This window comes from Myotis yumanensis, unplaced genomic scaffold (genome assembly GCF_028538775.1).
Source record: "Myotis yumanensis isolate MYYU_CA2020_CCGP unplaced genomic scaffold, mMyoYum1.0.hap1 SCAF_11, whole genome shotgun sequence".
NCBI classification, from domain to species: domain Eukaryota; kingdom Metazoa; phylum Chordata; class Mammalia; order Chiroptera; family Vespertilionidae; genus Myotis; species Myotis yumanensis.
The window spans coordinates 25890608-25917653 of NW_027223762.1; the positions used below are offsets into that span (position 1 = coordinate 25890608).

Sequence of the window (27046 nt, forward strand, 5' to 3'; positions counted from 1 at the left end):
CTGTTCTGTATCTCTTTTCTTTTTCCTGCCTTCTTGTTGGTTACTTGAACATTTTTTAGAACTCCATTTTGATTTATCTATAGTATTTTTGAGCATATTTCTTTGTGTAGCTTTTTTTCATGGTTGCTCTAGGTATTACATTATACATGCATAACTTATCACAGTCAATATTTTTACTAGTACCAGTGAACAGAAGAAACCTTACCTTACTTTATCCTCCCCCACTGATAACAGAATTTGAGAACCACATGAGGCAATGTAATAAGTTTTGCTTCAACTGTGAGACACAGTAGAAAACTCAAGAGAAGGAAAGTGTATTATACTTACTCATATTTTTACTTTTCGTTCTTCTTTACTTCTTCCTGATATTCCTTCTTTTATTATTTCTTTTTCATTTCAAAAACTTCCTTAGTCACTCTTTTAGAGTGGTTTTGCTAGTGATAAATAATCTTAGTTTTGTTTCATCTGAGAATGTTTTGATCCTCACCCCTCTTTCCTCCCCCCTGAAGGGCATTTTCACTGAATATGGGATTCTGAGCTGACAGTTCTTTTCTTTCAGGCCCCTTCCTTCTGACCTTCATGGTTTCTGATGAGAAATCCACTTATAGTTGAATTGTCTATTTTTCCCTCTGTTGTTCAAATTGGGTTACTTCTATTGTTCTATCTTCAAGTTCATTGATTCTTTCCTTTACCATCTGTTTTGCTGTTGAGCCCTGTATGTGTCCTAGGACTACCATAGCAAAATGCCATAAACTGGTAACTTAAAATAACATAAATTTATTACCTTAGGTTGAAGTTTGGCTAGAAGTTTGAAATCAAGGTGTTGACATAACCATACTCCCTCTGAAACCTTTGGCAGAGAATTTCTTCCTCACCTCTTCTAGTTTCAGGTGTTTGCTGGCAATCTTTGGTGTTCCTTGGTTTATAGATTCATTCCTTCAATCACTGCCTCTGTTGTCACATGGCTGTCTTTCTGTGTATCCTTGTCCTTTTCTTATAAAGACATCAGTTCTATTGGATTAGGGGCCCACTCTACTTCAGTATGACCTCATCTTAACTAATTACACCTGCAAGATCTTATTTCTAAATAAGATCACACTTGGAAATACTAGGAATTAGGACTTTAACATATCTTTTTTTTTGGGGGGGGGGGTCATAGTTCAATTCATAACAAGCCCATTGAATTTTTAATTTTTTTCAGTATATAATTTCCATTTGGTTTTTCTTTATATCTTCCACTTCTTTGCTGAGACTGTCTATTATTTTGTTTAAAGTGCTTGTTAAATTGTTTTCTTAATCGCTCATCAAAGTGGTTTTTTTTGTTGTTGTTGTTGTTAATCCTTACCTGAAGATATTTTCCATTGATTGTTAGAGAGTAGAAGGGAGAGGGAGAGATAGTGAGAGAGAAACATCAATGTGAGAAATTGGTTGCCTCCTACACATGCCCCCTCCAGGTTCAGGGATCGAGCCTGCAATCGAGGTACTGGAATTGAACCCGGGACCCTTCAGTCCATGGGCCAATGCTCTATCGACTGAGCCAAACCGGCCGAGGCTCATCAAAGCAGTTTTATGAGGCTGCTTTAAAACCTTGTCAGATACTTTCAACATCTAGTCATCTTTGTGTTGGTGTCTATTGACTTTTTTCTCATCCAAGTAGAGATTTTCCTGGTTTTAGGTATGACAAATGATTTTCAATAGCATCCTGGACATTTTGTTTGTTATGATATTCTGTATCTTATTTAAATCTTCTGTTTTAGGGGGTCTTCTCTGACACCAGGCCAGTGGGAGTGCCATCATGCTATCGCCAGGTGGAGGTGAAGGGCCATGTTTCTGGCTCAGTGTCTGTTGAAACCCTCCGGGAGGGAGGAGCCCCTCATTACGGTTGGGTAGGGTGGAAGTTCAGATCCCCCATCAGGGTCCACTGACATCACCCTGGGGTACGTTGTTACTCCTTCTCACACGGCCTGCACTGGCACTGCAGGGGGAGGAATCAGTATCTCCGGGCAGGAATGAAAGTCTTGGCTTCTCTAACACCGCCCCAGAGGTGGTGTGGATGCCTCAGTATCGCTCAGTGGAGTACAAGTCCAGGCATCGCATCTCCATTGACACTGTGGGGATGGCTGCACCTCATTGCAGCTGGGCAGAGCGAAATTTAAACTCCCCTACAGGGCTGGGGTGGGGCCAGTTCTTCCTGTGGTATGTGACTGGAGTAGAGCAGTTATTTGTCTAATAGTTTTCAGTCCTGCTGCCCCTTTCCTGGTCCTTTGGCTAGAGAAAAAGGCTTTTGTTCTTTTTTGTCTGTGACCATTGATGTTTCTGGGTTGCCAGCTTCACAAGCACCCTATCCAGTATACACAAGGCAAAAAGAAAACCAGGGGATTAACTGCTATATCATTCTTTCAGTTGTGAGGTTCCTAATTGCTCTATGCTCTTCTCTCCATCTTTCAGAGTCTTCTTATGATTGTTTTATATGTAATATCTAGAGTTTTTAGCTATACTTAGTGTAAGGACTAGGAAGAAGTGTCTGTTTCATGTTGTCCCTGCCTCTCTTGATATTTGAAGCACCTAAGATAACCTACGATATAGAATATGTAAGATGCTTCCATTTACCTCTTATAAAATTAGACAAGTTAGGAAAAAAGAAAGTACAGTTATTCTGAGAACAAAGTGGGTTGGTTCTCTCCAGGTCATAGCCTTAAGTTCAGTTTATTGGTCTATATCTCCCATTTTCCCTAAGTAGAAATTTAGATTGGAAAGTTAACTGGAGACAATGGATATTATCCTTGCTGATATTTCATGCTCACATATGATTATACACATTGTGATTAAAGAAATGAAAATGGAATAATTTGTTAGCTAGGAAATTACTGAATCCTTATCAAGACCCTGATGAGAATATTGAAAAAGTAACCATGGGGAAAATTGTGTTTGAAGTCACCCTCCATACTTTCTATGAGTTAATTATAATCACTAATTTTCATATGTACACAATGTACACATCTTTTTACTATTAAACATTTTAAAATAGGCAGTAATGTGGTCATTAACAGTGTTCCACTGTGTGATAAGCTCACTAGTTGGCCATAGCATTGTGTCACACAGTCATTTTAATTGAAATTCTTTTGGGGTTGGAGGGGGAAGGGATTCATCATGGTGGAATAGTATCTGATGTTCAAATAATGTAAGTTGATTTTGAAGTTGTATTAGAAAATGGAAAATGTTACAAAAGTGCAGAGTATAAATAAATCAGAACTACCAACATTGTAACTATTTCAAAGTTACAAGGTGAGGCAGAGATTATCTGGATTTTCATTTCCTGGAAGATGTGAAGGATGAAACAGAAGCAGAGAAACACAATACTGCTGGGTTTAGTGCATTGGTTGCAAAATGCTCAGAAACTAATTATGAATATTTGCTGCCTTAAGCCATATTCTCATAGACTAACTTGTATTTTTCATTACTGATAAACATACTATTTAGAGTCTATACAGTTACTGAAATACCCTGTATTTGTAAAATCTAATATGTTAAAAAATAATGGGCTGCCTCTAAAATACATTTAAAAAAATTCTTATTCAGAGAAAGGACTTCATACATATGGCCTTTTCTCACAATAAGCAAAGTGAAATTGTTTCTTTACTTTTGTAATAGTATCACTGAAACCTCCAGGCAAAAGTAATGAGAACATACAGAATGCAAAGAAATTAATCTGATTATTAAAAGTTGCTTAAATGTTACAAAACTGGCATTGCTTATAAATGATATCTTAAATATATATTGTAGTCTTTAAACAAAGTAGGAGAAAATGAAAACTTGATGCTCGGAACTGTGATGGGCAGTTGGGGAAGAGCTTTATGCTTTGCCACACGTGTAATTCCAAAGAACTGAGTACTCAAAGAAGGACCAAAGCTCAGCATCCCTTTTTTATTCTCTATTTACTAACATAAAAAATAGACACTGTAAAATTGCCTCACTGAGGCTTTGGGATCTTGACATTTCAATTTTAGCATCAAAAGTGTTTTGTGTATGAACGAACACACTTTCCCTCTGAGTTTGAATTATTGACAAAAGAAATGTGACCATAACACGACTATAACTGTTTGCTTGTTTGATGATAACCTGGGGTCGAGGCTATAAAATTATAGTCTATAAAGAATCCTTTACATACTTTTGAAATCTTCTTGTGATTGATGAAGGTATTTAAATGCTGAGATTACAATGAGGGAAAACCAAGCTTTCACTAGTCACAGTCCAATCAGAGAATGGGTTAAATTGCCCCTAAACTTAACTGCTTAAAATGATAAATGTTTATTATCTCACACAGTATCTGGGAATTGAGAACCTGGGAGAACCTAGAGGGTGGTTCTAGTTCCAGGTCTCTCAAAGGGAGGCAGTCAAGCTGTCAGTCAGGACTGCAATAATCTGACAGCCCAACTGGGGAAGGATCAATGTCCAAGGTTATTCCTATGACTGTATACTGGCTTCTGATCCTTGCTGGCCATGGGCTGGAATCTCAGTTCCTTGCCATATTAGCCTCTCCATAAGCTACCTGAGTGTCCTCATAACACGACAGCTTTCTTTTCCCAAAGTGTGTGATCTGAAGGAATCCCCAGGAAGAAAGCCACAGTCATTTATAACCTAATATTGGAAGTGATACACCATCACTTCTGCTTTATTGTATTGGTCACCCAGCAAAACCATGGTACAATGTGAGAGGGCACAAGTCAAGGTTGTAAATACCAAGAGGTGAGGCTCATTGGGGGCATCCTGGAAACTGGCTACCATAGGTCCAGAGAAGATTTGTAATTTGAATTCACCTAGAATGTGGGTTAAAGTATATATCTTCTAAAAGCCATTGTCTGTTCTTGAGAAAAAATTACATCTGAGTCTACTAATCATCATACAGACACATCCTAAGGGACAAATGGAAAGTTGCTGACACTGCTCTGCCAAAGTTACATAACCTCAATGTAACTCTACTAAGTAGTATGTTAAACATACTCAGCAATAACAGTTCAACCCTTAGTCACACTTTTTATGGGTATCAAGGTCCAAATTTAATTTCAAAAGTATGTATGACCTCCCCTGGCTGGTGTGCTCAGTGGCTAGAGATTTGGCCCGAGCACTGAGGGGTCTCGGGCTTGATTTCCAGTCAAGGACAAGTACCTGGGTTGCAGGTTCAACCCCTGGCCTGATTGGGGGTGGATGCGAGAGGCAACCAATCGATGTGGTTCTCTCACATCAATCTTTCTCTCTTTCTCTCTCCCTCCCTTTCCCCTTCTTACTTTCTCTAAAAAAATAAAATAAAATAAAATAAATCAAAGAAAAAAGTATCCTTGGGTGAGCATTAACTACAAAAATAGTATGTATGGTCTACAGTATAGCCCTAGGAGGGTAAAATATATAATGAAGTAATATAAAATAGTATGCTCTCACAAAAAGCTAGGTGATTACCAATCCTATGCATTTAGGAATAGAGTTTTAAAACCTGGGTATGAAAAGATGGAAAACAAGAGAACTTTCAGCTTTCTTATTTCCCAGCTTGAATAATTTAATTGGATTTTATAATATCAGTAGGAATCAATGACTGCTTTTAGCTTTCTATTTTGGGTGAAAAATAAGTCACTTTGAATACTTCTGGTAGTAAATTGCCAGGCAGAGATACAATCATTAAACATTACTGTATACAATTCTTGGGTTTTTGTAAAAGAAATTTCAGATAGTTTTCAATTTAGGAAAGTCTTCTGAAGGGCTTCGTATAAATCAGCTGCTTGAAACTCACAAACCATAAGATACCCGACCCAGGAAAAGCAAATAAAGAGTGGTAGGGCATAAATAGCTCTACTGAACTCACATGCACAACTAAATAAATAAACAGCCAATTTTAAACCTAATAGAATTTTAAATCATTAAATAAGCCATCTGACTAGGCTAGGGCTGATCTGCAGGCTAGAAAGGCTGTTTCACTGGCAGAGTCGTGGCAATAGATGACTTCTTCCCTTTCCTAATGCTGCAGGTTATTTATTTTTACATCTATCCTCTGCCCTAGGCAAGGTATGCCCTAGTCAGTGATGGCGAACCTTTTGAGCTGGGCGTGTCAGCATTTTGATAAAACCCTAACTTAACTCTGGTGCCGTGTCACATATAGAATTTTTTTGATATTTGCAACCATAGTAAAACAAAGATGTATATTTTTGATATTTATTTTATATATTTAAATGCCATTTCACAAAGAAAAATCAACCAAAAAAATGAGTTCGCGTGTCACCTCTGACACGCGTGTCATAGGCTCGCCATCACTGCTAGATGCTCTACCCTTGAGGGGAGGAAGGGAATTACTGTAGAGCAAGAGATGGCGATCCTGCCTGAGGAGGAATGGGCCTTGGGTGGCACCGGGGTGCTGGCTCCCTTCAGCATGGTGCTCCACCGTAGCTGCATGGTCAGATCAGACTCTCTGGGGTGCTACCTACGTGCCAAACCTTCATTAAGTTCTCCAGGTGATGTCAACGTGCAGCAAAGCTGAGAATCTTTGTCCTAGGACAGTGTCTCATGAAGTGCTCCTCAGCATCGCCCCGAGGGCATGTGCAAGTGACAGAGGCCCGGGCCCCATCCTGAGCGTTTGATTCTGCGGCTCTGGGGTGGGACTCATTAGCCTGCATTTTAACAAGGTTCCCGATGCTGCTGTCCGATACTTTGAGAACGGATCTTGAAGAGCCTGGTTCTTCTTCTATTTTTATTGGAGTTCAGCTGCGAGTGGGCGGCGGAGAGGGAGGAATGAAATCGGGTAGGAGAGAACAGATACCACCAGCCTCCCCTCTTTCCTGGCCCAACCGCCCTCAGAGCTGAAGGTGAACCGGCATACGGCTTTATTCTTAGCCTTTTTTTTTTTTTTCTTCACAGATTGAGAAAATAAAGGTTCTTCAGAGGTCATGTGAACGGTCCAGAGCTGATCAGACCAGATCAGCTCTAGTAGCTGGACCCCTGCCCACACAGGCCACCCTCTCCCCGCCTTGGCACCGCACCTCCAGAAAACCCGGCTCAATCTGTGAACCTTCCTCTCCTCCCCGCCTCGACCCCTGCGCGTCCTTACGTCCTTACGTCCATACGTAGCCACGCAGGCAGCGTGCACCCGACACCCGAGGACGTTCAAAGCGCGGGGAGCACGACGTTCAGTGCACACAGCGTACTGCGCAGGCGCGAGCGGTGAGGCGTTGCAGCCACCGTCATGGCCTGTGTCAACTCCGTGGTAAGGAGGACCAGCCTGGCCTCTGGCCTACAGTCTCGGTGCAGAGGGTGCCAGGTCCTGGGTTTATGGCGGTCGAACACTGCACACCCTTTTCCCTCCTGGCCTTCAGACTTGAAGAAACCCTCACCCTTAGGGTCTCCCGCTGTTCTCCGTGTGGGAGGATGGAATGAGGGCAGGTAGCCCTGCCGGAAGTTGGGCCTGGCTCCCACCGGAAGAGCATGTGTCCCTTCCGTCCTCCTCACCCAAACGGAGGGTGTCTAGAATGAGACGTTTAGAAGGTGGTGAGATATGGAACTGACCTTAAACCCCCCAGTTTCCTGTTTTTAGACATTTCCCGAGTTCAGTTGCACTCCGGTTGTAATTCTGAAGTTTGGTTATAGTTGATTCTAAGCTATATTATTTACGCAAAATCACAGGTAATATATATATTTCATGTTACCCACCATGTATTTTCGAAGTTCTTCCCCCTCCCTCTTTCCCCTAACTTTTAGCTTCTTACTGCTTAACTGTACAATCAGCTCCCCTTTAGGGGTTCCTAAGCCCCAGGGTGAGAACTGACAGGTGAAGTGGCACTTGTGGGACCCTCTGTCAATCTTAAAAACCCGAATTAAAGGGGAAAGAAAGAAAGCAAGGACTCACTTTCATTTTCAGTGCATCTCCACAGACTTCACAGATGGTGAAAGGCAATGTGCTTGTCCAGATCTGTTGAGTTCCATGTATACATGCGCAGCACGAAAGAGTCCATTTTTAGAGAAATATTATTTTACTGTGTATTTTCTGATGTTAATGAGTTTTAAGATATGTAAAATACTTATGCCTTAATATAAGCTTACATGTATGCCATTTTATCTAATGATGTACTCCAGGGAGAGAAAGAGTGCGTGCCTGCGCGTGTGTTCCAAATAGAGAAGAGATTAAGGTAGATTTCCTGGACTATACATAGTTTTAGTAAAGGTAACATATAGGGAAAGAATATAAAATCTAACTGTAGTCCTAGAAGAGAAAGAAAGAATGTTTAATGCCCACTTTGCTTTTGAAAACCTGTGTTCTAATGGGTTATTTTTGATGGCTGCTGTTACATTCTGAGGGCAGATTTTAAAGATGTTTTTAGCCCTAGGAGTTTTTTCCTTCAGCTTTAAATGCGTTCACACTAGCTGGGACTAACATTGAAGCATCAATTTAGAATGCCTTTATCAGGGTAAACTGTTTAAAGAGAAACAACTAATCTAGGGCACTTAATCTTAATGGATATGCTTGTGAACAACATTATTTAAATGTAACTGATTGGCCTATTCATAGGTTTAGCCTGGATCTTTAGAAGCATTCATTTAAAACCTGGCTACTCTTGGCACGAGTGGGAGTATTTCCTGGATAGTATGAAAAAGCAATTCTATAATGCCACAATTTTCATTTTGGCTTGATTAAGCAATTTGAAACTCAACTAAATTCCTGTCTTGCCATTTTTTATTAGTGGGACTTTCACTAGGTCAGTCTTGTTATTACTCTTAGTATTGCCACTTTACATTGGGGTGAGAGTACAGCACAATTTACATAGATATGTAGGACCAAGTTTGTTCCACAGGGCTATTTTTCTATTGATAAGGACCAGTGTTTAATCTGGGTAGAAATGTTTTTAATATTGTTATGGCATATGTTTTTTTTTTAGGAAGTATTTTAGGGGTTGCTTAGTCTCTGCAATATGCAGATTGTGGAAGGGTAAGGTTCTTTCATTTCTTGGTTTCTGTTAGACAATCCATTTTGGTGCAGTTATATTTTTACTTGACAATGGTTTAGAATATTTTTTTGGTCTATGTGTATTTTGGAAGTGGGTCAGGCTTTGGTTACTCTATTGTAAGTGTTTGTTCCAATCTTATGGCTTATTAGGAGTTTACTTGCATTTATGGAAATAAAACAGTGAATTCTAAAAAAAGTTCCTTTGGCCTCTTTGAGAAAAAGGTAAATTAAAGACAGGTTCATTTCCACCTGCCTTAAATTAGTTTCCCTTTTAAAAAGGAGTAGAGAGATTAAATACTGACACAAAAGCCAGGTAACATAACAGTAACTATACATCCTGATGAGATTACCTATATACTAGAGACCTGGTGCACAAAATTCATGCACGGGGGTGGGGGGAGTCCCTCAGCCTGGCCTGCACCCTCTCACAGTCTGGGAGCCCTCAGGGATGGCTGACATCCTTAGTGCTGCCATGGAGGCAGGAGAGGCTCCCCCAACTGCCGCTGCACTCCCCAGCTATGAGCCTGGCTTCTGGGTGAGTGTGCTCTCCCTGTGGGAGCGCACTGACCACAAGGGGGCAGCTCCTGTGTTGAGTGTCTGACCCCTGGTGGTCATTGCACATCATAGCGACTGGTCGTTCTGCCTTTCAGTCTATTTGCATAATAGCCTTTTATTATATAGGACTAGAGGCCTGGTACATGAATTCGTGCATGGGTGGGGTCCCTCGGCCTGGCTGGCGATCAGGGCTGATTGGGGCCATCTTGCCCAGTCCCCACATGCGCCAACTATGGGAGGATGGCCGGTCAGCCCTCATTGAGGCCGGCTGGCCAGGGGGAGGGACTGAGGGAGATTGGCCAGCCTCAGAAGGTTGGCTGTGGGAGTGCACTGACGACTGGGGGGCAGCTCCTGCTTTGAGCCTCTGCCCCTTGGTGGTCAGTGCATGTCATAGCTACTGGCCAGACATCTGGTCATCCGGTTATAATGGTCGCTTAGGCTTTAATATTCTATATAATAAAGAGCTAATATGAAAATGGTTGTCACGCCCTCATGCTGTCACGCTGTAATGGCTCAGACACTCAACACTGGGGAGAGAGGAATGGGGACCAGCCAGGCACAAATGAGCTCATGAGAGAGGAATGGGGACCAGTCAGGCTGCGGCCCAGGAGAGGGACAAGCTGCCTGCCCCGCAGTTCCGGGTGCCAGGGGCTGGGGCTGCGCCTGCGGCCTGGGAGAGGGACAAGCCGCACACCCCATGGTCCTGGGCGCCAGCGGCTGTGCCTGCGCCTTTGGCCTGGCCCAGGAGAGGAACAAGCTGCATGCCCTGCAGTCCCAGGTGCCAGTGCCTGTGCCTGCACCCTAGGAGAGGGACAAGCCACCCGCCCCGCAGTCCCAGGCGCCAGTGGCTGCGTCTGTACCTGCAGCCTGGGAGAGGGATAAGCCACCCGCCCCGCAGTTCCGGGTGCCAGTGCCTGTGCCTGCGCCCTGGGAGAGGGACAAGCTGCCCACCCTGTGGTCCTGGGCACCAGCAGCTGCGGCTGGTCCCCTGTGGCTGCAGCCAGCCCCAGCGAAGCCAGCCCAGGTTCTGGGTGCCTGCGGCTGGCCAGAGGAGGGAATCCTGGGTCCTGGGTGCGGGGCGAGACAGAGGCGATTAGGGGCGATCAGGCCAGCAGGGGAACAGTTAGGGGTGATCAGGCAGGCAGGCAGGCAGGCAAGCAGTTAGAAGCCAGTAGTCCCGGATTGCGAGAGGCAGTCGGACATTCCCTGAGGGGTCCCGGATTGGAGAGGGTGCAGGCTGGGCTGAGGGACCCCCACCCCCATGCACAAATTTTGTGCACTGGGCCTCTAGTATCTTATCTAATAAAAGGGAAACATGCAAATTGACTGTACCTTCGCTACACTCACAAGCCACGTCCACCAGCCAATCAGAGCAACTATATGCAAATTAACCCAACCAAGATGGCGGCCAGCAGCCACAGAGCTGGAGCAAGCAGGAGGCTTGGTTGCCCCGGCGATGGAGGAAGCCAAGCTTCCCTTCTGCCCTGGCCAGCTGTGGCTTCCGCTCAAGGCAACAAAGTTTCAATTATAGAAGATAAATAAATCCCAGATACCTGCTTCCAGCCAGCCTCCACTGGGAGCTTGGATGGCTGGGGGCCTTGGCCAGCCTGAAAACAGCCATCAGCCCCTCACCCAGGCTGTCCAGGCACCCCAGCGGGGACCCCCACCCTGAAGGGGCTGTGGCCAGCCTGCAAACAGCCATCAGCCCCTCACCCAGGCTGGCCACACCCTCATGGGGTGAGGGTCCCCGCTGGGGGGCTTGGCCAGCCTGCAAACAACCATCAGCCCCTCACCCAGGATGGCCAGACACCCCAGCAGGGACCCCCACCCTGGAGGAGGTGTGGCAAGTCTGAAAATGGCCCTTAGCCCCTCACCCAGGCTGGCCAGGCACCCCAGCGGGACCCCCACCCTGATCTTGGACACCCTTCAGGGTAAACCAGCCGGCCCCCACCCGTGCACCAGGCCTCTGTCCTATATAATAAAAGGATTATATGCAAACTGACCCTAACAGCAGAAGGACTGGGAATGACTGGTCACTATGACACACACTGACCACCAGGGGGCAGACGCTCAATGCAGGAGCTTCCCCCTGGTGGTCAGTGTGCTCCCACAGGGGGAGCTCTGCTCAGCCACAAGCCGGGCTGATGGCTGCCAGTACAGCAGTGGTGGTGGGAGCCTCTCCCACCTCCTCAGCAGCGCTGAGGATGTCCGACTGCAGCTTAGGCCTGCTCCCTGCTGGCAAGTGGACATCCCTTGAGGGCTCCCGGGCTGCCAGAGGAATGTCTGACTGCCAGCTTAGGCCCAATCCCCCCAGGGAGCGGGCCTAAGCCAGCAGGTGGACATCCCTCGATGGGTCCCAGACTGTGAGAGGGCACAGGCCTGGCTGAGGGACCCCCCCAAGTGCACAAATTTTTGTGCACCAGGCCTCCTAGTATAGACATAAAAGCTTAAGTGTCCTGACAATGGGCTGGTAGCTATGATGTGCACCGACCACCATGGGACAGATACTCAAGATTCCCAGGAGCTGCCCCCGGTGGTCGTGTGCTCCCATGTCGCTCAGCTGACAGATGGGTGCCAGATACTGGGCTCACTGCTGGCGAGCGCAGCTGCAGTGGCATGAGTTTCTCCTGTGGACACTCCTGCTGTGCACCTGAGTGGAGGTGGTGGCAGGTGCAGTGGGCTGGGATAAGCAGGAGCAGCATGGCGCCCAGCCCAGGCTCGGGCTACTTCCTGGCTGCCTGCTGCTTCGCGCACTACTTTGTGTTCTGTGGGATCGACGCGGACAGTGGGCTGGAGCCCCATGAGCTGGTGGGTAATGCCAGGCTGCAGCGGTGCTGAGGTCCACTGATCTCCGCAAGCCAGGCCGAGGGACCCCAACAGTGCATGAATCCGTGCACCGGGCCTCTAGTTATCTCATATTTTATTGTAGTCTTCTAACTCAGCCTTGTAGATATAGGCTGAGGCTATAGGTCTGAATGTAACACAATTTATGGCAAGCACAAATGCATGCATACTGGAGGTAGGATGCACTTATTAAAATTCACGTGGTAGTTTGTCTTTAGGAAGTGTACACTGCATGTCTTTTTGGGATACATTCAAACTTGAGAATTTAAGACTTTAACAATTGCTTTTGTGTAGCCTAAACTCTACAGATCTGTAATTGAAGATGTGATTGAAGGAGTACGGGATCTATTTGCTGAAGAAGGTATAGAGGAACATGTCTTAAAAGACTTAAAGCAGGTTTGTCAATACAAGTTTCTCTGTCTTGTTGTTTTTCAGCTTATAAAACTGATAATTATAGTTTTAATCCCTTAATTATAGTTTAATACTTACCCATTCATTGTGCCATCAGCTGACATTTTAATTTTAAAAAGTAAAATAATAAATAAGTATTATAATGTTTTATTTTATTTGTTTAAAGCAAAATTTTTTTATCTGCAGCTCTGGAAAACAAAGATTTTGCAGTCTAAAGCAACAGAAGACTTCTTCAGAAATAGCGTCCATTCACCTCTGTTCACCCTTCAGTTGCCACACAGCTTGCACCAAACATTGCAATCATCAACAGGTTGGATACAGTTAGTAAATTAGTACCATTTGGATCTTTAGACTAAATTCTCATTTGGTGGTGGTTTTGAATTAGGGTAATGTTCTTAAGGTGAGAGGGCTCAGACCTCAAAATCATTACCATTAAGTGAACACAGTTACCCCAAATAACTATTGACAAATAATCAGATTATTCAACTAATTTTTAAAAATATTAAAAGTCCACAAAGGTGACAAAATCTTACTTCAGAGGAACAAGTTATATAATTTGTGGCTATCAAGAGTATGCTTTGGTTGTTTCAGAGAATTTGGTGAGTTTTAGTCAAGGAGTAATCCAGACACCTTTGCTGAAGAAGCAGAGGGATTGTGGCGTGCTTGCATACCGTACTTGTGCATTCTTTCTCTTGGTTTCTGTATATATTATACATCTGTTAATGTATTGAAAGCAAAATGGAGAATTAACAAGAATGTGGAGGTTATTCAGGCTACCTCACTCTTTTGGATATATATAGTGATGGCTAGAAATTTACCGTATGCATTTAATCTTTATTCTTGGACTTATTGAATCTAGACCTCTGCTTTAAAGAGAAATATTTGTCCATATTATGTATATCATTTTAAACTGGAAAAGACTAGCTAATGAGAGATAAAACTATACTGTTATATCTTTCTAGCCCAGTGGTTCTCAACCTTGGCTGCACATTAGAATCACCTGGGAATCTTTTTAAAATTCTGATTTCTGGGCCTCATCCTCTGGAAATTCTGTTTCTTTGTTATGGGGTAGGGCCACAACATTAGTAACAAAGGAACAGAATATCTGGAGGATGAGGCCCAGAAATCAGGATTTTAAAAAGATTCCCAGGTAATTCTAATGTGCAGCCAAGGTTGAGAACCACTGTTCTGGCCTTTATTCCTTCTTTTCTTCTCTGATTCTTACAATATTTTATGTTACCCTAATGTGTGTGTGTGTTTCTAGCCATCTTTGTATATATCCAAAACAATAATGTAGCCTGAATAATCTCCATGTTTTTGTTAACGCTCCATTTCCTGTGTGTGTGTCTCTGTGTAGACATATATGTGTGTAAACATGTACACATGCACACACATGTATACATGTACTAGTAGATGTTTATACAAACACACAGATGCAGCTACACACACAAATAGATTTTATTGAGTTTACCTGAAATTCAGTAGATTAACATTTGTAAGAGATGATTTTGGATTAGATTTTCAGTAATAACTAGATTGTTCATTGCATACTGGGGAACATTCATATGAAAATCACATGGGCCAAGGTGAAGAGAAAAATGGTAAGGAGGCTACTACCTCATTTACAAAATGAGAGAATTTAAGTGTGGCAGCAATTATAACTTATTTAAAAAATGAAGTTAACAATAGATAGTGAATTACCAAACAAATTTTATCTAATGCTATATTTATAAAGTATAATTCTTCTCTATAAGAATTAGCCATGGCAGTTTTTAATTACTAAGTTGACACATCGAAACCTTTTCCATCAGTGTTGGATTTTTGGTTATGTTTTTGTTTTTAAACAAAATTTATTTTGTTAGGACATCCCTTTATTTTTCTATTTAAATAACATCTTTTTGAATTTTTTCTTTATTAAAGAACTTTAGAGATTTTTACTTAGGAGTGGCTTAGAGGATGACAGGTGTGAGAGGAATAAAATACTTGACTGTCTTTTATCAAAAGCATAGTTAACACTTCTCAGGTTCTTTGTCGTTCAATATTGCAATACTTGATTTTGCCACAAGATGGTAATATTCACAGTAATTTAAACCACAAAGTAATCTTGAAACTAATATATCTAGTTGGTTTTCACTCACCACTTTTATTATTCTCTGTCTTAGAAGTTAGAATAATAGAAACAATTATATTTAAATAAGACAGTTTTTCTCATTTCTTCTACATCATTTATAATCAAGTAGTTTAAGAGGGAGTATATATATATATCCTTTAAAAGTGCATTTTGGGTCTTTTTTCTCTTCTTCATTTTTAGGTATCCTAAAAATAAGATTCTTAAAGCAAATAGCCTCATAAAATTGGTGTACTTCTTAATTATATCTTTCCATTGTATATTTTTAGAAGCTTGATTAAAATAACAAACTAATTTCTACAACCTTTTTATCTCTTGATAACAAGTTCAGATTAATTCTACAATACAATAAATCTTTGCCTTTGTCTGTTTCACCCTTTTAAACTTGTTTTCTCTATTATAGTTTCTCACTGTATTATCCATTTATTTAAGAAATTCTTGCATCTTCAGTTGTCAACTTTTTTGGGGCGTCTCAGGATTCCTTTATACTGTTAAAAATTGAGGACCTCAAAGAGCTTTTTTTTTAAAAAAATCCTTACTCAAGGGTATGTTTATTGATAAGAGAGAGAGAGAGAGAAACATTGATGTGAGAGACAAACATGAGAGAAAAAGAGAGAGAGAGAGAGAGAGAGAGAGAGAGAGAGAAAGAGAAAGAAACATAATCCTACCAGGGATCAAACCTACAACCTTGATATGTGCCCTGAACAGGAATTGAACATGAAACCTTTTTGGTGTATGGGATGCTGCTCCAACGAACTGAGTCACCCAGCCAGGGCTCAAAGAACTTTCTTTTATATGGGTTTTAGGTATCTACTTACCATATTAGAAATTAAAGCTGATAAATTTAAAAATTATTGGTTTATTAATTTAAAAATCACCGTATGTTAACATAAAAACATATTTGTTAAAATGAGTTAAAATATATTTGATAAAACTATTTTTTTCAGAACAAAAATATTGAGTGAGAAGAGTGGCATTGTATTAATTTTCTGCAAATTTTGTTAATGTTTGGATTAATAAAAGACAACTGGATTCTCATATCTATTTTTAGTTCAATCTGTTGTGCTATGTAATTTTAGCTACAGTATATAAAGAAAATCTAGCCTCCCACAGATAGATAATTGGAAAAAAAGGAGTATTTTAATAGTATTTTCAGATAATTTAATATTACACTAAAACTCAACAAGTGGTAGTGCAAGGAGGAATCTGAAATCATCAAGTGGACTTTTTGTAATGTTAAAGTGCGCTGGTAGATCTTGCACTTTGAATGACTCTTTAATCCATGTGTAATTTTGTAACGTATTTGGTTATTTGGAAAATACTGGGTCACTGAGTTGTGCAATTGACACATCATTTGTTAAATAAGATTTAAAAAAATCATGTTCATTAATATCACCACATATCTTATTAGAAAAGTATTAGAAAGCTATCAAGCCCACTGTGGTGGATATAAAGTTTCAAAATTTCAATTTTTTGCTTGAAAATGTGAATTTTAGCATTACCAAACAGATATTATCAGTTTGCTTTCCTTGAAGTAGTGGGTGTACTTAGTTCATTTTCAAAAATATGTCTGCCAAATACCTAAATCTGAATAACCATAGGTTCTGTCAGATCTTTTTATTTTTTTTTCCTCACCCAAGGATATGTTTTTATTGATTTTTAGAGAGAAATGGGATTCTGTTAGTAATCTCAGAATAACAGGTGTAAACTAAGACTGTTCTGGGCAAATTGGGACATGTAGTCACCTAATCTATTTCTAGGGCAATTTATGTCAGCTTCTGATATATGGTCTTTATATCACATGATATTTTTCATGAAACCATCAGTCATTGTGGGAGGAAGTAAAGGAAGAACAGGTACAGAGAGAGGTTTGTGGTGGCTTTCATCTTTAAGAATTAAAACTTCTAAAGTTCAAGTATAAACTCTATATCTAGTAGTTCTTGAACTTAGATCTGGTGAAAATTTTAGCAATGCTGTTGATTCTTAAGATAATTTGAGTTAGAATATTCAGTTTGGTTAACATATGGAGACATCCATATATTAATGAGTAGTCACAGAGGAAATTGACTAGTCTTTGCACTTCTTGATCACGTGACTTCGTTATTAAGATTTGGAATGATTCAAAGCAGGACTAGGAATTGTTAAATTATTAACTATCTTAATGTAGCAAAGACTTTTTGGTGTAAAAGGAAAAATTCACTTATAAATGTGAATATTCTTATGCCATATTGTCTTTTTTTAAAAAAAATATTTCTTTATTGATTTCAGAGAGGAAGGAAGAGGGAGAGAGAGATAGAAACATCAATGATGAGAGAGAATCATTGATCGGCTGCCTCCTGCTCTCCCCCCACTGGGGATCGAGCCTGCAACCCAGGCGTGTGCCCTTGGCCAGAATCGAACCAGGGACCCTTCAGTACGCAGGCCAACGCTCTATCCACTGAGCCAAACCAGCTAGGGCGCCATATTGTCTTTTTACAAAATTTCTTAAATTATGTTTATGGATTGAATTCTTTCTAAAGCACATTCTTTTGTGAAATTTAATATTTTAAAATATATACATGAAGACCAAAATTCTGACACTTTAAGTAAAAACATGTATTCAGTTAAAACTTAATTGGTTATCAAAACCATCTTGAATATTTTGAAAAGTGTGTTGCAGGAACATAAATTTATATATAACATATATACATATACCAGTATATAATTTATGAACATATATAAATGGTGCATGTAACTTGTGAATTTAGTATCAAGCTTAAGTAGGAGCTGCATGAAACTTTACTATAAAATTCTGTTTGTTTATACTTTTATTCTGATGGCTATAAAGAAACTCTTAAAACTCTTACAGCTCTGTTTGATTTATATAACTATAGAGAATTACCCTTTAGGATTTATTGCAAGGTCTTTAAAAGAGGAACATTGTTGCTATTTTTCCTTAAGAAATTAATTTAATTGCTTCAGACAGTGTGTTAACAGATTTTTGTTTCCTCTCAGGCTATGGCTTAAGCTGTACCAGTTTAAGCTTTGCTCACTTCAGCTAATTAAGACTAATACCATTGTTTTCCTGCCACCACAATTCTTCCTAATTTAGCCTTTTTAAAAGACTGCCTGTTAATAAGCGAAGTCATAGATGAACAGAGGATAAAAATAATTTTGTGCTTCATTAACCATCAATCTATGTAGCCTCATGTCTGTTGTCTTAATGTGGAAAGAATGGTTTAAAAAATATTTGCTCTTCTGAGTTTTTTGTTGTATATGATGGAACCATTCTAGTATCAGAAATAGATCTTGGGAAAATTTTCCTTAATGTAGTATGTGAAAAAGGCCATATACATTTAATACCTTTGTGCTGCCTGAACATTCTGGTTTTTATTAAAGAAAAGGCGAAGTGATAATCTAACAGTCACATTCATCTAGGTAAAATGAACCTTGAGGTAAGGTTTAAGGTTACATTGATCAACTGAGATCCTTCTACTGGAATTACTATTTGTTTTTTAGACTGATTTTTAAAATGATTACATTTACAGCCAGTTGGCCAACCTTTTATTTTATTTTATTTTTTTAAAAATATATTTTATTGATTTATTTATAGAGAGGAAGGGAGAGGAATAGAGAGTTAGAAAAATCCATGAGAGAGCAACATGGATCAGCTGCCTCCTGCACACTCCCCACTGGGGTTGTGCCCGCAACCAAGGTACACGCCCTTGACCGGAATCAAACCCGGGACCCTTCAGTCCGCAGGCCGAGTCCGCAGGCCGACACTCTATCCGCTGAGCCAAACCGGTTAGGGCAGGCCAACCTTTTAGATACATTATAAATAATAAAGGGAAAGTTAGCATAGAAAATTGGTAGATAATAAAGAAAAGATATGAGATATCAGCTTTAATACAGGTTGAGTTGTTATTTCCCCAAGAATTTGTTCTTATATATATATTTTAAGCAGGCATACCTGTTTTATGCAAAGATTTCAGGAGACATGGTCTTATTCATTTATTTCTACACCTACGTAGCTGTGCTTGTCTTACTTGGCTAAAGTACTGTAAATATTTTTTTATAAAATGAATCAATTGAAAGCTCTTTTGAACCTATAGAATTTAGGATAATTTGTATTGGATTATATATTTTTGCTCAACAGTACAATCTTTTGGAGATACGCACTTTAACAAATATTACCTTTTCTCTCCTGTGAAATGTTGTAATGGAGACTTAGTGCTACATTGACTTACTAAAGATAATCTAGGTATTTATTGTGGCTTTCTATAATACAGTATACTTTATTAAAATAAAAATTTTCTTTTGGTATTTAAAGTAGGTTAGTTGTAAAGTCCTTAAAGTTGTTGGGAAAAATACAGTTAATTACTTTACCTCTCTTGGGGTCAGGAAGTTTAGAATTCACCATGGTCATACATGTTAGTAATGGAAACCAGTTTTAAAAAATAAGCTATACTTAGGAATTTTATTCATTTGGTAAATTGTAATGAATTGCATAATTATTTCATTTTTTATGCAGCTTCTTTAGTTATTCCTGCTGGTAGAACTCTTCCCAGTCTTACCACTGCAGAACTGGTATGTAGCTTATTTAAGATATATTTTAAAAGATATGCCCCACATTTAGTGAATGGTAGCAGAAAACTGGGCATAGACATAATTCCTAATTCTCCAGGTGAATAGGAAAGGATGTGGTAAAGGATGGGGAAACAGGAAAAATTTCTATAACAAAGATGTTGCAAAAACTCAGGAGTTCCATAATTGACATTTTCTTATCAACTTTTTCTATCTTCCAGAGAAGTTATTAGCATCTACCAAGACTACACCTTCAAGATTATAATATTTCTGAAGTTACATTTTATGGAGTTTTAATACACTGTATAATGTTATATACTTGATGGATTCTAAATAGATAATTTTGATACAGTACTTTTTCTGATTTTTTTCTTTTTCGAGTTGAGCCACATCATAGTTAGTCCCTTGGTTTAAGTGGAGCATTTTGGTCATTTTTTTGCTTTTGTATAGTAGAAGTTAAAGTATAGATTCCCCACACATGATTTGAGGAAGAAAATAAAATTAAAACATGTATAGAAAATTGAGTAGTTTTCGGTGGGGAAAAATAGCATGCTTTGTCTTTTACCTTTTTTTCCGTGGTACTGATGGTATATACTCTAGTAACTATTTTCATTTTCTTTCAGCCCATCAGCTACTTTTCTAGGGTAAATGATTTAGTGGGCTATTTATTTCCATTTCCTCATAAAAAACAAACAAACTATACTGCTTCCAGTATATTTAGGAAGAATGGCACTGCTTTTGATAGGAGACTAATGAGGAAATTGTCTCTGCCTTTGAAATTAATGGACATAACTTTCCTCCTGATTAAAGAAAAAATATTCTTCTTAAAGTAAAAACAAATTTATAAAGTAAAAAGTGAAATAACCATGCAGTATTATGCCCAAAGATAACTGTTTTGTTTGATGTATACCCATCTAGACTTCTTTCATGAAAGTTATATTAGTTTTCAGGGTAAAAGTAGGATCATTCTCTGTATCATTTTTATAACTTATTTTCTTTTTTTTAAATTTAGTAATATAGAGGTATTTTTTTCAATGCCAGTTAAATATTGATTAGTCTTAGTGGGTACATCACAGTTTAATTAACCAGTCTTGTTGATGGATATATAAATTATGTTTAGTTTTGTTCTAACATAACATCCCATTGTTATACCTGTAGATATACCCTATCTTTGTATATTCCTGTGATAATCAGGTAATCAGGATAAATTCCTGAAAGTAGAATTTCTAGTTCAAAGATCATGCATGGTATATGAAAATTGCAATTTTCGTATACATTGCAAAATAGTTCTCCAAAAGAATTATATCATATACACGCATATAAGCAGTGGCCTGAGAGAATTTCTGTTTGTTTGTTTGTTTGTTTGTTTATTTATTTATAATTGCATCCTTACTAACATTGAGTGTTACTAATAGGTCTTTTAAATTATTTCAGGTCTGATAGGCAAAAATGTTTGTCTTTTGATTTAGTATTAAAAAAATTTTAGACCCTAAAATTTATTTCAAAACAAAAATTATTCACTATTATATCATCTACTTTAAAATACCATTTGTGATCAACTTACAGACTAGAGGACTATAAACAACTATGGTTCTTATATTTGGCATCTTGAAGGTCAGTGGCCCAGGTAGTACTATGTAGTGGGCAAGTTTTGAATTGGTGCTCATACTGTTAAGACTTAATGGATTTATTGCTAATAGCCATAGAAAAGAATTCTTTTTATTCATAATGAGATTATTTGAATTAAATATAAAAAAGGTGTTTTTTTTTAAAGTGCTGAGATGTAATGTTAAGTGTTGTCAAACTGTTGTCCTGAATCAGATTTTTTGACCCTCTATGAGATCAGGAAGAAAAGATACAAGTAAAGCCCTTTTGTAACTTTCTAATGTAAATTTTTCATATCTAGAGCACCGCAAACTCCAGTGCAAATTTTGCTTTTTCTGGTTATCCTATTCATGTACCAGCAGGTGTGACGCTACAGACTGCATCTGGTAAGAGTATAGTCTAAAAATGTTTTATTTTTAGCATTTGTATTGACTTCTGGATGGTAATACTGATGATTAAACTTCATACCAGAAATTATAAGAAATTTTAATAAAACTTGCTTTAAGTGTAATGATAAATGATGGTTATTATTGTTACGGAGGCAATCTACCATGAAAGACACTGTACTAGGCCTGTCCTGTATTTCATACTCAATTCTCTTTCCCTACATTGTATAAGATACTTTATACTCTGTATATGTTTTCCCTAATTCAAGTCAGTTATCTAAATTTTGATGAATACAAAATAATATATCTGGCCCAAGCTGGGTGGCTCCGTTGGTTGGAGTGTCATCCTGTACACCAAAAAGGTTGCAGATTCAGTTCCCTGTCAGGGCACATATATAGGTTGTGGGTTTGACCCCCAGATCAGGCCTGGAGGCAACTAATGGATGTTCCTTCCTCCCTACTCACCTTCGTCTTCCCCTCAATCTTCTTTTTTCCCTCTCTCCCTCCCTCTCCCTCTCTTTTTCTCTCTCTAAAATCAATAAACATAGGTGAGGATTAAAATAAAATAAAAAACCATATCTGTGTCTCTGTTAGGTCTAATCAAGAAAAACTAAAGATTATATTGAGCAACCTTTGTCTCCTTCTTATTGGAGATTGTATGGCATAATAGAAAGGATATCCAAAATGTTCAAGTAATTCTTAACTTGAAAGAGAATTATATCTATTCTTTGGGTTGTTGTAAAGTTTAAGCAAAATACCTAACACAATGCTCAAAAAATAAATTTTGTCTTTTTAGTTTCATTTTAAAGGAAAGAGAGGAGAAATTTGATAACTTTTGAAATTAATAAACTCTTTTTGGGTAGCCTTCTCTTATAATTGTTATATGGTATCCTATATCTTAAATATATGAAATATATTCTCCATGATTATGTTTGTTAAAATCCCAGTTTTGGGTTGGTAACACTGTAATTTATCAAACAATGGGAGAGGCTTGTGGAGTAAATATTGGTGGTTTATTATATGTATTTCAAAATGTGCCATATAAGCAATAGTGGGAAAAGGCTAGAGTTAAGCAAGACATATTTAATTTTTAAAAATGAGCAATACATATGTATTCTAGAAAATACAAAAAAAAGCAAGCTCCTAGAGATAACCACTGTTAACATATTGATATATTTCCTCCCAGCCTCTTGTACATGTTGTATTTTGAAGGAAATTAGGATTCTATTGTTCTTATAGTTTTGATATATCCTTTTTAAGGTTACCTTTATAAAGTCAATGTACCAATTGCGGTGACACAGACTTCTGGAAGAGCAAGTATTCTTCAGCATCCAATTCAGCAAGTATTTCAGCAGCTTGGGCAGCCTTCAATAATACAGACCAGTGTTCCACAGTTGAATCCATGTTCTCTTCAAGCAGCTATTGAAAAATCACAGAGAATGGAAACTGTGCTCCAGCAACCCACAATTCTTCATTCTGGGACAGTGGATAGGAAGCATTTAGAAAATGCCACCAGTGATATACTTGTACTTCCTGGAAATGAGCATAAAATCATGTCTGAAGATTTGTTGAGTCAGCCAGCAAGCTCTCAGTATGTCAGTCTTCCTGGTGTTGGAGTTCCACCACAGTTCTCTCAAAGAGATGCCAATGTGGAGCCATTGCTCAGTGTTTCAGCTAGTGGGACTCAAAATCTGCATGGTGGGCCCATCGCCACAGGCCCTCGGAGGGCTCAGCACCAGCACTCATCTGATGGTCAGCTTCATTTTCTTAAAAATAGGATGTTGGGATGTGATTCTGTGAAGCAGCCAAGAAATACAAAGGAGCCCAGCAGCCTACCTGTCTCAGAGAAGGTATTAGGGGATAAGCAATGGCCAGTAATTAGATATTCTGAGTTTTTTAAAATGTAAGCTTCCTTAGAAGTATGTATGTTTCTTTAGAAAATTGTTTTTTAAATTGTTTTTACTATAACTATTAGTTTTTAAAGTATTCATGCTCAGAATTTCTAAACTTTTAATTTCAATTAATAAATTAGAATATTTCTTTAAAGAAAATGCATTGTTTTAAGATGATCAATTTTACCTTTCCCTTAACATGGTGAGAATTGTTTTTGTCTGCAGATAAAATGTAAAGGACCAAGAAATCCATTCTAGTAATTAAACAAATATTTAGGGGAAATTCATTGTCATACTTAAAATACAAAAACAGTCCAAAGTGGTTTTTTTCTTGCTCTACCTAATTTTCTTAAACTCCCATATGAAAATTTTCTCTATATGAGGAATTATCTTCTAGTAGATACTTTGTTCTTCTCTGCTTGCTAAAATACTAGTTAACATAATTTATTTTGGAATTCAAAGCACTGAAAAATAGTTTCTAATTAACTTTCCATATTGAAAATAGGTTTTGATTATTTTCAAGGAATTCATAGTGATGACAAAAAGATTCATGGGGAATTTTGGATGGTAAAATAAAAGATATCATCTAATCTTTTTACACATGTGAAATATGTCATAGATTACTCCACTTACCCAATTTTTAGTGACAGAGGACAAATAGTTAAAGGTTTGTGTTTCTAGCTAATGGTTTGGTGGTCCTCTAGAACTGCTGTACAAGTCTGTACAAGTTAAGTGCCACCTTAACATTTTCATAGGTAGAAGGGGAAGGCTATAGCGTACAGTAAAGGATAACCAACAAAGACAAAGACTATATGAAACTATTTGACCTGTTTTAGAATGTTTCAGATGTTTGATGAAGCCTGTTCAAATTTTTTTAGCAAGTCTGTTTATAGTTTAGTTTTGGCATAAAGTATTAAGATTAGAGTGTTTTTCAAGTATTTATAATATTTTCCAAATACTATAAAAATTTAAGAAATGTAGGCTAAACTCATAAGTATGAAGCAGTGTTTGTTTCCATCACTTACAATTTTTAGAGGTATTTTTCTCCTGGACTCTGTATGAACTTTGCAGATTTCTGGTGTGATGATTCAAGGACTTAGTCTACTGTTACTTATTAGATATCACCTTGTACTTTGTTCTAATATGGGGAAATAGATTAGTTAAGGGAGCTTAATCAAGAATTGTTTAGGGGATAGTGGTTGAGAACTTAAGCTTTGGAGTCACAATAGGTTTAAATTCCAGATTCACCACTTTTATCTTTTTGAACTGGGTATAAAACCAACCTCAGCTGAAACCGGTTTGGCTCAGTGGATAGAGCGTCGGCCTGCGGACTGAAGGGTCCCAGGTTTGATTCCGGTCAAGGGCATGTGCCTTGGTTGCGGGCACATCCCCAGTGGGAGATGTGCAGGAGGCAGCTGATCGATGTTTCTCTCTCATCGATGTTTCTAACTCTCTCTCTCTCTCCTCTCCACTTTGTAAAAAATCAATAAAATATATATATATAAAAAAAACCAACCTCATACTTTTAGGATTATCAGAGATGATGTATATAGAGTTTTTAAATAGCTTCTGGTGCCATATTAAGCTTTATAGTAGTGCTATTATGCTTTACTAGAGGCCTGGTGCATGGAATTCTTGCACTGGGTTGGGGGGGGGGGGGTCCCTCAGGTGGCCTGTGCTCTCTCGCAGTCTGGGAGCCCTCAGGGGATGTCCGACTGCCGGCAGTCAGACATCCTTAGTGCTGCCATGGAGGCGGGAGAGGCTCCTGCCACTGCTGCAGCGCATGTCAACCATTAGCACGGCTTTTGGCTGAGGAGCCCTCCCTCTGTGGGAGCACACTGACCACCAGGGGGCAGACGCTCAATGCAGGATCTGCCCCCTGGTGGTCAGTACGCATCATAGCGACCCGTCTTTCCGCCATTTGGTCGATTTACATATTAGCCTTTTATTATATAGAATGGGCATGTGGTATATTGGGTAACTTTTCATATAACTTGTTGGTTTAGCATTAAAATAGATCTGTATTTAAAACACAGTCCAAACATTCAAAATTCACTTTATTATTTTTTAAAATTTACTGTCGGATTTCTTTAAAATAATTCTTAATCTGGTGAAGTTTATGCTAATATAATTTTCAAAACATTTATAAATAGCTTTTCTTTTTTTTATAAGTAGCTTTTCAGAAATTCTTATTGCAAGTTAAAATTAGCTGTAATTGTTTACTTTTCTTGCATAGACTGCCAGAGATCTTACGTTTCTATGTAAATTTAACATTTGTACTGTTTCACGCATATATTCCTGACAATTTTTGATGAGCTCCTATTTTAAAATCTATGATATTACTATGTTAAGTTTTTCCTCGGCGTAGGACCTTTGTTTTCTAGTCTTATAATGCCATGGAGAACTATGGAGCTATAATGCCATGAAGCTCAGGTCTTTATTAGAACTCCAAAAAGTAGGATTAGGAGAGAAATGGTATGGTAGTGTATCTTCTTTAATTCCTTTTTATCTCTTGCCTTTCCTTCTCAAACCATTCTCATTGCCCCAAGTTCAAATACTGTCATTTCTGCTTCCTTATCTTGTAATTATTTGCCTTTCTAACTGTATGCTTATAGTTCCTTCATGAGCTCCTCCTCTTTATCTGCCCTTCCTTTTTCCTAAGGATCTAGCCTCAGCTCATTTCTTTTCTTCATGTTTTCCCTGGGCAATCTCATGTATTATCATAGTTTTAACTACCACCTATTCGTTGATGATTATACTTTCAACCCTATTACTCCTCTGAGCTTCATTCTTGTATCTGCCTTGTAGATAGCTCTACTAGAAGGTCACAATAATTCATTGTTCTTCGTTAGAGATATTGCATGGTACCACTGCCCACCTGGTGTCACAAGCTAAGGACTAAAATTTCCTTTTGGCTCTTTTTTCTCCTTTTATTATGTACTTTTAAAGAACTATTTTGTGAATGTGGGAAAATATGTATAACACAAAATTATATCATTTTAACCATTTCAGATGCATAGTTCCATACTTTTTTAGATGTATAGCATTAAGGACATTCACATTGTTGTACACCCATCACCACTACCCATCTCCAGAACTTTTCATCATTTCAAACTGAAATTCTGTACCCATTAAACAAATAACTCTTCATTACTCACCCCATCCACCCAGTTTTTGGTAACTTCTGTTCTACTTTCTATCTCTATGAATTTGACTATTCTGTGTAACTCCTAAGTGAAAGCAGACTGACTTATTTTACTTATCATAATGTTAATTTTTTTATTGATTTCAGAGAGGAAGGGAGAGAGAAGATAGAAACAATGATGAGAGAGAATCATTGATGGGCTGCCTCCTGCATGCCCAAACCAGGCATGTGCCTGACCAGGAATCAAACCGTGACTTTCTGGTTCATAGGTTGATGCTCAATTACTGAGCAATGCTGGCTGGGCTACTTACCATAATATTTTAAGGTTCTTCCATGTTGTAGCCTATGTCAGAATTTCATTCATTTTAAAGGCTGAATCATGTAATTTTGGTAACTTTTAAAACTAAATATTTCTGGAATCTGTTCCCTTTTCATACCTACTGCCATTGCCCTAATTGCTTCTTATTTGGGTTAACATAGTTGTTTCATAATTTATTAGCCTATAGTCTTTGCTATTTTTCACTCTACTCTTCCCAG

General features: G+C 38.8%; 1 protein-coding gene across 1 annotated transcript in view; it reads left to right on the plus strand.

The window, feature by feature from the left end:
• LOC139019889 (stonin-1) overlaps nt 1-27046 on the plus strand; it is a 98661-nt gene that overhangs the window by 58791 nt on the left and 12824 nt on the right. The window contains exons 4-8 of the mRNA XM_070429180.1: nt 12674-12775; nt 12977-13100; nt 19429-19484; nt 21388-21472; nt 22733-23322. Coding sequence (XP_070285281.1) covers nt 12674-12775; nt 12977-13100; nt 19429-19484; nt 21388-21472; nt 22733-23322 — 957 coding nt within the window. The remainder of the gene's footprint in view (nt 1-12673; nt 12776-12976; nt 13101-19428; nt 19485-21387; nt 21473-22732; nt 23323-27046) is intronic.